This window comes from Ovis canadensis, chromosome X (genome assembly GCF_042477335.2).
Source record: "Ovis canadensis isolate MfBH-ARS-UI-01 breed Bighorn chromosome X, ARS-UI_OviCan_v2, whole genome shotgun sequence".
Classification (NCBI taxonomy): domain Eukaryota; kingdom Metazoa; phylum Chordata; class Mammalia; order Artiodactyla; family Bovidae; genus Ovis; species Ovis canadensis.
The window spans coordinates 53,799,636-53,809,818 of record NC_091727.1 but is presented as its reverse complement, the minus strand read 5'-3'; the positions used below and the strand labels follow the sequence as shown (position 1 = coordinate 53,809,818).

The 10,183-nt window shown below is 50.5% G+C and overlaps 1 protein-coding gene across 2 annotated transcripts; it reads left to right on the top strand.

Annotated features, from left to right (window-relative positions):
* Window positions 1–1,421: 1,421 nt before the first annotated feature.
* Window positions 1,422–8,453, top strand: TSPYL2 (TSPY like 2). Of its 2 annotated transcripts, none has more exons than XM_070289983.1 (7): window positions 1,422–2,409; window positions 3,628–3,705; window positions 3,833–3,944; window positions 4,029–4,174; window positions 4,297–4,394; window positions 4,730–5,454; window positions 7,762–8,453. In XM_070289983.1, exons 1-7 carry the CDS (start codon window positions 1,603–1,605, stop codon window positions 7,902–7,904), a joined length of 2,109 nt encoding a protein of 702 aa, XP_070146084.1. In that variant the 5' UTR covers window positions 1,422–1,602; the 3' UTR covers window positions 7,905–8,453. The 2 variants fall into 2 exon arrangements, with proteins under 2 accessions (XP_070146084.1, XP_070146083.1); XM_070289982.1 differs by having other exon boundaries at window positions 1,434–2,409; window positions 3,595–3,705.
* Window positions 8,454–10,183: the final 1,730 nt, after the last annotated feature.

Here is a 10,183-nt window from a genome sequence, read left to right as displayed (position 1 = left end):
TAGTAGTCCATCTTATACATATGTCACATTTTTCTTATTCATTCTCCTGGATGATGTGTCTGTTCAGTTCAGTTCAGTTCAGTCGCTCAGTCGTGTCCGACTCTTTGCGACCCCATGAATCGCAGCACGCCAGGCCTCCCTGTCCATCACCATCTCCTGGAGTTCACTCAGACTCACGTCCATCGAGTCCGTGATGCCATCCAGCCATCTCATCCTCTGTCGTCCCCTTCTCCTCCTGCCCCCAATCTCTCCCAGCATCAGAGTCTTTTCCAATGAGTCAACTCTTCGCATGAGGTGTCCAAAGTACTGGAGTTTCAGCTTTAGCATCATTCCTTCCAAAGAAATCCCAGGGTTGATCTCCTTCAGAGTGGACTGGTTGGATCTCCTTGCAATCCAAGGGACCCTCAAGAGTCTTCTCCAACACCACAGTTCAAACGCATCAATTCTTCGGCGCGTAGGTGTCTCCAGTTCTCTGCTACCACGACAAGACTGTAATGGGCAGTTTTCTAAATGTCTTTTTAGTGACACCTTATTTAGAGGAGAGGAACAAGCTCAGAAAAAGGCAGTGATTTTGTCAGGGTTTAAAAGTGAGAAGCAGACCTGTGACACGAGTCCCAGACGGAAACCAGAACCCCACCACTGTGCCTCATGAGAGACCATCCATTTGCCCTCCTCCCAAAAAAATCTAAAATACAATTAAAAGCAGCATACACTGAGGAAATTGAGAGGAAAGGGTGGAAAGAAGTATGGAGTTGAAGAAATAGTCCTAGAAAGATCTAGCAGATGAACTGAATCACAATAATTTTCATGACGCAGAGGAAGTTAGTTTTTTGGTGTGATTATTATTGCTAGAGCCATTTTGCAGAAATGGGAAACGCCACGTCAAAACCTGGCTCCAAACGAAAGACCTTCGATTTCTAAACCCCAGGCTCCTTCAGGGCCAATCGAGCCCTGAGTTCGCCGCGTCCGAGTTCGCCGCTGCAGGGGCGAAAGCAGGGCCGAGGGGAAGGGGCAGATTTAAGAAGTGCGTAGTTGCCGACAGGGAAGGGGGAGGAGGGAGAGAATGACAGCGAGGCTCTCGAGTCTATCTGAGCACATCCTGCTCACTGCCTGCGCTTGTTTTTTGTTTTGCGTTTGGGTCTTCAGAACCACTGGTACTTTTCCCATTGGATAAAACGTTGGCGGGTGAGGGAGAGGGGCTTCTTCCCCTCAGATCTCCCCGCGGCCAATCGCCCTGCACAGTCCAGGCGGTCGCTGAGGGAGTCAGCCGGGTGATTGGCGGGCCTGAGGGAAGCCAATGGGAAAGTGATGAGGTGCGGTGTTGGCAAGCAGATTGCGTGCGAGCAGGCGGGGGCCTAGGGGGCGCAAGGGCCGCCGCGACGGCTGGAAGCCAATGGCGAGGCGGGACGGCCCCTGGCGTCACGAGGGGGCGGGGCCTGACGATTGGCGCGGAGGGAGTACGGCAGGAGCTGTGGGAGGGAGCGCCACAGCGAGGCTGAGAGCGGAGCTGGTCGCGTGAGGCTCGGCATTTTCGCTTGCGGTGTGACGAGCAGCGGCGGCCCGGCCGAGCGCGAAGGGCCGAGCTGTGCGAACGCGGTCACCATGGACCGCGCAGATGAAGGGCCTCCGGCCAAGGCCCGCCGCCTTAGTGGCTCTGAGCCCCCTCAGAGCGAGCTGCTGCCGCCGCCGCCGCCGCCTCCTCCTCCTCCTCTCCTGCGCCTGCCCCTGCCTCCACCTCAGCAGCGCCCGAGGCTCCAGGAGGAAACCGAGGCGGCACAGGTGCTGGCTGACATGATGGGGGTGGGACTGGGCCCCGCTCTGCCCCCGCCTCCGCCCTATGTCATTCTCGAGGAGGGGGGTATCCGCGCGTACTTCACCCTGGGGGCTGGGGGTCCCGACTGGGAGCCCGCAGTCGAGTCAGGGTACGGGGGGTCGCCCCCTCTCGCGGAGAGCCTAGAAACGCTCTCTCCCTCAGAGGTTTCTGGGGGAAGCCTGGAGATTGACTTCCAGGTGACGGAGCCCAGCAGCTTCGCAGGAGAGAAGGCCCTAGAAACCTGTAGCGCAGGGGGGCGGGGGTACCAGAGGTTAGCCGGTCCAAGGGGGAGAGAAGAGACCGTCATCATCGTGGAAGACGACGACGAGGATGAAAAGGAGAGCGTGAGGAAGAGGAGGAGGAGGAGGAAGAGAAAGCCCAGGAAGGTGAAGAGGGAAAGCCCAGAGAAGAATGCTGAGAAGATAGAGTGCATCCTGCAGGCTCTGGAAAACATTCAACTAGACCTGGAGGCGGTGAATATCAAGGCAGGAAAGGCCTTCCTCCGTCTCAAGCGCAAGTTCATCCAGATGCGGAGACCCTTCCTGGAGCGCAGAGATCTTATCATCCAGCATATCCCAGGCTTCTGGGTCAAAGCAGTATCCTTGTCATCTATACTCATGGGCCAGGAGCCCATGACCAGAATTGGGTGGGGGGCGGTGGGAGGAGGGACAGACTGGGTGAAAGGGTGTGGGGGCGGGCCCCTGTTGGAAGAATGAGGAAGTCTGGTGGAGAAGGGATGGAAGGAGTGTGGCAAAACATCAGAGAAGCTGGACTGGGGATGGTGAAGGGGGAGGGAGAGCCCATTAAAACTGGACCACATATGGGAAAGGGAAAGATAAGGAGCATAGCATTAAAAGAAAATGGATCACAGACAGTGAAAGCGGGAGGACAGAGACACACCAGAAAAATTGGACCAGAGATGGTAAAACGAGGAGTGGGGAGAGGGGGAGGACAGTGAAGAAGGAGGGGAAGGGCATACAGCAGAGAATTGGCCCAGAAAGGGTACCCAAGTCACACATGGCTGTGCATGCCTAGGTCTCTACTTAGATTCTAGGGAGACCCCAATCCTGGCTGGAGAGAGGGGGCCAGTGCCTGAAGAATCAGGAAAAGGGGTATCTAGGAATAGAGATTAAGAAGTTAAATGAAGGAAATAACAATAATTCACTGTTGGTGATAAGCTTATCTCTGGGGGACCATGTAACATGTTAGGAACACATGGGTTTAACATCCTAGTAGAATTACATGGACACAGACACTTGATACTGTCATATCACATGATCACAGGCCCCCAGTACCCAGGCACAGTATTATGTGGCCACAGGTCCTCAGTACCCAGACCACACCATCACCTGGACACAGGCTCTCAGACACAGACACACAACATTATGTGGACACATACCCATAACACCCAAATATATAACATCATGTGACAACAGGCCATCGGCAACCAGATATAACATCATTTGGACATGGGCCTTTAGCCCCCAGACACACAATGTCTTGTGAACACTCAGAGACAACATCACTTGGGTATAGACTCCCAGCACCCAAACACACAGCAGATATGAACCATGGCAGGGCCACCTAATATAGAGGTTTGATATTTTTAAACACAGGCTCTCACCACATGGTATCATGGGAATAAAAGTATGGGTCTTGTTGCATGACCTACTTGTTCCACATACATCACATGAGCACAGAAGGAATTCTGCTCCAGCCTCTCTTTTGTTCTGCCCTGCGTAGCCCCGCCTGGCCTGCCTTCCCTCCTTCTCATTGAACAGTCACTCCTTGACCTAAACTGCTCCCTCCATCAGTTCCTCAACCACCCCAAAATTTCAATCTTGATCAACCAACGTGATGAAGACATTTTCCGCTACTTGACCAACCTGCAGGTCAGGCCAAAGAGAGATCTTTTCTACTAGGACTGGGCAAGGAATCTGGTCCTTGGAGGTGAGGGGGGATTGGGTGGGAGGGGCCACAGTGTGGTGGGAATTCCACCATTACCCCCACCCTGAGCAGGTACAGGATCTCAGACATATCTCCATGGGCTACAAAATGAAGCTGTACTTCCAGACAAACCCCTACTTCACAAATATGGTGATTGTCAAGGAGTTCCAGCGCAACCGCTCAGGTAAGAGGTAGCCCCAGAGCAAATTCATCCCCCCCCCCATCTAACCTTGTCCAGTGCCCTCTCTGTAGCCTCCTTTTTCCCCAGGCCGGCTGGTGTCTCACTCCACCCCAATTCGCTGGCACCGGGGCCAGGAACCTCAGGCCCACAGGCATGGGAACCAGGACGCCAGCCACAGCTTCTTCAGCTGGTTCTCAAACCATAGCCTCCCAGAGGCTGACAGGATTGCTGAGGTGGGGCCCCTCCTGGCATTGTCAGGGAAGACCTTGCTAGGCTTACCCTTAGGTGCCTGGGGGATTGGGAGTAGGCTCTGGGACTTGTGCTCATAGCTCCTTTCCCCTGTCTCTTTCAACAGATTATCAAGAATGACCTGTGGGTTAACCCTGTGCGTTACTACATGATGGGAGAAGGGGGCTACAGAACAAGCAGAAAGAAGCAAGAAAAAGAAGAAAGGTGATGGCAGAGGGTTGATGGCTGAGAGGTGGTTTGTTAGGGGTGGGGCAAAGACTAGGCTAGTGTCACACAGTATTCATAGAGCCAAAAGGGACCTTTGAGATGATCTAATCCAATATGTTTTACAAGTGGGTAAAACATATTGCCCAGAAATGGGGTGTGATTGGCTGAGGTTATGCTCAGGGGTTAGAAATGGGACTCTCCCCACCTAGCCTCATCCCAGGGAACCCTTGTAGCCTATTGCCTCCCCTGTTACTTACCACCTTTCAGTGTTTGTCTGCTCTGGGTACATCACCTCCCACCAACCCTATACTCAACCCCAGACTTCCCCACAGTAAAAACAAGGATGAATATGAAGTGGTGATCGTGGAAGACTCTGATGACTATCACATCATGGAAGACATTATTGGAGAGACCTCAGACAGTGATGGTATCACCGACAATGAGACCATTCATGACGTCAAGATCTCTGACTTCATGGAGACTACTGACTGCTTCGAGACCACTGACAACGAGATAACTGACATCAGTGAGAGCCTCTGTGACAGCGAGTGCCCTGGCCACAATGAGACCACCGACAACAATGAAAGCCCCAATGACAATGAAACCACTGATAACAATGAGAGTGCTGATGACAACAGTGAGAACCCTGAAGATGACAACACTGATGAGAACGAAGAGAACCCTGATGACAACAATGAGAATGCTGATGAGAACCCCAATGGTGATGATGAGAACCCCAAAGATGGGAACCAAAGGAGCAGTGTCAACAACCAGGACAGCAGTGACAGTGACAATGAAGGAGACAATGATGGCAGTGATATTGAAGATAATGATGGCAATGAAGGTGACAATGAAGGTAGTGATGATGATGGCAACGAAGGTGACAATGAAGGCAGCGATGATGATGACAGAGACATTGAAGACTATGAGAATTACCTTGAAGACTCTGACAAGGATCACCGTAACAATACCAACCAGGATGACTATGAGGACGAAGTAGAGAACATCTCTGAAGAAGAATCGTCAGTGGAGGAAGAGGAGGAGGGCAGTGAGGAAGGTGAGCTGGACCCTCACCTTTTTTGTTTTGTTTTTTTCTTTGGACCCTCACCTTTTGTCTTACCTCCTTTCTCCTGTCAGAGAAAATCTGGCCAGGATCAGAGTATCAAGGCATGAGCACAATCTGCTCTTGTGGAGAAAAGAAAAAAGCATTCTCAGTAAGTTTTTAAATTAAGCAAGGCCAAGGAACATTTAATTTACAAACATAACAAAACCAAAGAAACAAATTTCAGTTCTTGGTGATAGGCAGATAGGTTGTAACAGAGCACAAGACAAATGAAGCAGAGAGAAGAGATAGGAGGCAGTGAGTGGTAAATTAAGACAGGTTCACACACACAGGGGAAAAAGTGGCAAACACATTGCAATTCAGCACACTCTGTACCCAGCCCTGGCCTTCTGAGAACTCCCAGGCTTGCTTGGGGAGCTGGGGGTGAAGTGAACAGTGTGTTCAGTGATCCCAGAGGAGGGAGGAGCTAATTGTATCTCCAGAATCAGGAAGGGGAGAACTAGAGGAAAAAAGTAACATTTGAATTGGAGGCTGCCTTCACATTAAGGAACATTATGGGGCATTCTTGCTGGAAGGGATCACATGAAAAAGAACCTAGAAGGGTGAAAATGCATAGTCTGTTTGTCAGGGTTTACCAAGTTGTCTTCTAAAGACCCTTCACCAAAAGGTTCTCATAAAAAGGTTCAGTGGTCAAATATGTTGAGGAAATACTGCATACAATAATGTCCTTATGTAGAGTCACATGTACATTGGCACCTGAAAGGCTCTGATAAATCCTGCTCTAAGAAACCTATTTAAACATTGTGGAAGTCAGCATTTCCCAAACGTTGATCACAGAAGCCATTGTTCACTGCCCACCAAAAAAAGCACTTTGGGAAATGCTGAGGAAGGGTTGCATATGGAGGGTTGAGGGAGAAAGCATTATTTAAGGTAATTGCCATGTTTGGCTCTGGCCCAGATGACTGGCCAAAGGAAGCACCATTTCATGAGATGGGGAAGGGCATGGCAGTGGGATTGGTGGGATGCAGAGAGGAACATGGAGTTGGAAGGGCTTGTTGGACACAGGTACAGGTGTCTGAGAGGCAGGTGGTTAGTGGTATGTCTGGGAAGTCAGAAATTGTAAAGAAAGGAGGTAACAAGCCAGGGCAGAATCCTATATCTGGATTCTGGGGCCGGTTAATGTTAATTGGGTCCAATTAACATTAATGAAGTGTTTACTATGTGCCAGACACTGTACTAATGGTTTTCTTGCTTTAAGTAATTTAATTCTCACAGCAACTCTTAAGAAGTAGGTACTATTATCCTCCTTTTATAGATGGGGAAACTGAGACTCTGAGAGGGTAGAGTTAGGAGAACTAGGTCATGGAACATTCTGAGAAGGAAGGAATTGTCAGCAGTGTCCAGTGGTCCTGAAAGGGCAAGTAAAATGAGGGCCAGGATGTGTTCATTGTATTAGCAGCTGAATAGATGATCTATGACCTTGGGAAGAGTAGTTTCAGTGGCTTGGTGGGGGTAGAGCCAGACCACAGTAGGAAGGGGGAGGGATGAGCAGGGGTTAAGGTAATAGAGTCAAACCTTGGCTGAGAAGGAGATGGCAGAAGGCAGACAAGGGGGGATGTTTGAAGCTCAGGCAAAATAGAGGAGAGGCAGCCCTGTAGGGGAGGTGGAAGGAGCAGGAGGACCAGCCACTCCTGGGAGTTTTGGCCATGGTATCCCTGGCAAACTTCCATTGAGGGCACCAAGAAAGGAGTTGAATGAGCGAGTAGGTTTAATCTAGACATATTTTTAGGTAGGGAAACTGAGGGAATTGCTGGCCTCATCCCCTCCTACTCAGTGGCATCTCCTTTCAGAAAAGGGGAGGCAGAGTTATCTGCACAACCCTAGTGTGGGAGCAGGGGTGGGGAATTGGGCCAAAGAAGACAGACTTAGGCCTATTTGAATCACACCAGGGAAAAAGAGGGAGCAGCCTCTGGATGAATAGAAGGTTTATTCAGCTGAAGTCAGAGCTCAGGAAGAGACACACACATTGCATACACTGGGAGAAAAAGCTACTTTCAGAGATGTATCAATTAGGACGGGCAGCCCACCCTGCCTTCCTGCTTTCCTCCCACTGCCCCTTACTCTCTTAGCTTGAGTTCACACACATACTTGGCTGCTTGTTCCAAGCAGAGGTGCTTGATGAGTGGTCCCAGGCCCCCCAAAACCTGACTGTGGGCTCTGTTCCCTATGAAGAGTGACATCTACCTGTCCATTTAACCACCCTCTTCCATTTTCCTCTCCTTGATTCTCTTTCCTGTGCAGGCAGTGAGCAAGGTGAGAACAGCAATGATGAAGGAATTGAAGAAGACTCAGGAGAGGAAGACTCAGAAGACTCCGACATGGAGAAGGTGCTTCAGGTCCAAAACCCTTGGGCCATCCCGGGAAAGAGGGGCAAAATGGGATAAACGTCTTACCCTTTCAGGGGCTGCTTCTCTATATCCTTCTCCCCCTGCCCCCTTTGCCCTCCCTATCAGCTAGGGCCGAGCGGCCCCGCATTGCACTTCTGGGGGGTGACTGACTTCGTACACGGGTTTAAAGTTTATTTTTATGGTTTAGTAATTGAGAAATTCTTATTTTGGGGGGAGGGAATGGGGGCTTCCCCCTTCCTTTTAGCCCTCCTCCCCCGCAGGCTTCTGTGTGCTGCTAAACGTATTATCGTGATGCTTTGGTCAGGGCCCCTCTATCCCCCTCCTCGTGCTGTGTGGAGTGGACACCCTTGATCCCGAAGCGGGGAGGGCTGCTGTGGCCTTGGGGGGCTCTGCTGCCACCCTGTTCTCCCAAGTCTCTTTTCCTCCATTCCTCACCTTTCCCAGCTGTGCCCGCTCCGCTAGCCCGCCTTGGTGTCTATGCAAGGCCGCTTCGCCATTGCGGTATTCCTGTCCCCCTCCCCCAGAAGTCCCGCCTCGTTCCCTCTGGACCCTGGTAATCCTAATAAAAGTGTGAGCAAATTCAAAGTGCTGTTTCGAGTCTTTTGTCCCACTCGGTGCACGGTCCCCAGCAGCCAGTCTCCGTTCCCACAGGCCCGCAAGTAGGTGCCTCGTCTATGCAGGGGCCAGGAAGATGGTAGTTGCTGGGGGTGGGGGTGCCTGGCTAGGGGCGAGCTCCTCCCTACCGCAGAGATGTTGCGTCCGGTCAATGCGGACCATTCTGACCAATGGCAGGGCGAGGCTGAGGAAGCCCCTCCCTCTCCCGGAGTCCGCAGTAGACCCAGGCAGGTAGCTAACAGCTTCCCACGCCTTCCCCTCCGCGCATGCGCATAGAAACGCCCTGCGCCCTGGAACATTTTATTCAGTGATCTTTTTATTTATCGTGCGTCAAACATTTCCTTGGGCCTAGTATGAGCTGGGAGAGGGGGAGCTAGAGGAATCCATTTTTTTTCATTCGCATGTAGTGAAATAAAAATGATATCAGTTAGGACTTAAACCAGTAATGCATAAGTGCTCTCTCAGGAAGAAGGTGCATGATCTCTGGGGCTGGACCTGGGAGAGAAGACAAGAAAAAAAGAGAGTCCTGGCTGGGGAGTTTGCATAGAGATAAAAGCAGGGGTTTCTGGTGGCTCAGTTGGTAAAAAATCTGCCTGCTATGCGGGAGACCAGGTTGGATCCCTGGGTGGGGAAGATCCCCTGGAGAAGGGAATGGCTACCCACTCCAATATTCTTACTTGGAGAATTCCGTGGACAGAGGAGCCTGGCGGGCTACAGTCCATGGGGTCGGAAAGGGTCGGACAGGACTGAGCAACTAACACTTTCACTACTTTTCAAAGGAAGAGAAAAGGAAAATTACTATGTAGCTGTGGGGGCAGGGTGGGAACGGTCAGGAGTTGGACGTCTGAAAGACAGGCTTTATCTGGGAGATATCTGAGGAAAGGCCCAGTGGCTTTACGTTTTGGATACAGGAACTTTATTTCCACAAACACCACAGAAACCTCCCAGTTTCTTTATTAATCATAACTTACACAGAGATCCCAGACATCCGGGTATGTCTTCTGCAATATACCTCCCGAACTTTCCACCCGATGCTCTTATTTTGGGGAAAGGCTTCAGATGGTTTGATTTGTGTTTTACATCATGCCCTCTGCTGGCTGCCAGGAGCATTGATTTGAGGGAGGGAGAGCAGTGAGAAAGTGGATGCTATACCTAAAGTGAGAATGGCGTGATGGGGAAGGATATGGGAGGTATATTATCTTTTGGAAGTTTTAGATTTACAAAATCATTGCAAAGATAATACAAAGAGTGTCCCTATATCCTACCAGTATACCTCATCAGTTTCCCCTATTGTTAACGTCTTACATTTGTACGTCTTTCACAATTAATGAACAAATATCAAAACATTATTAATCAGTTCAGTCGCTCAGTCGTGTCCGACTCTTTGCGACCCCATGAATCGCAGCACGCCAGGCCTCCCTGTTCATCACCATCTCCTGGAGTTCACGCAGACTCACATCCATCGAGTCAGTGATGCCATTCAACCATCTCATCCTCTGTCGTCCCCTTCTCCTGCCCCCATGAAAGTCCATATTTCCTTAGTTTACACTAAATTTTCTTTTTCTGTTCCAGGATGCCATCTAGGACACATTACATTTAATCATCATGTCTCCATAGACTCCTCTTGGCTGTAACAGTTTCTCAGATTTTTCTCATTTTTGATGACCTGGAGTCATCAACATTTGAGGAATACTAGTCAG

What these genes read in the sequence shown, in the direction of transcription:
- TSPYL2 (XM_070289982.1), top strand. Translation starts at nt 1,603, where the DNA reads ATGGACCGCGCAGATGAAGGGCCTCCGGCCAAGGCCCGCCGCCTTAGT. An exon ending in CAGGCTTCTGGGTCAAAGCA is followed by an intron (nt 2,410 to 3,594) that starts GTATCCTTGTCA and finishes CTCATTGAACAG; the next exon opens with TCACTCCTTGACCTAAACTG. An exon ending in GTTCCAGCGCAACCGCTCAG is followed by an intron (nt 3,945 to 4,028) that starts GTAAGAGGTAGC and finishes CTTTTTCCCCAG; the next exon opens with GCCGGCTGGTGTCTCACTCC.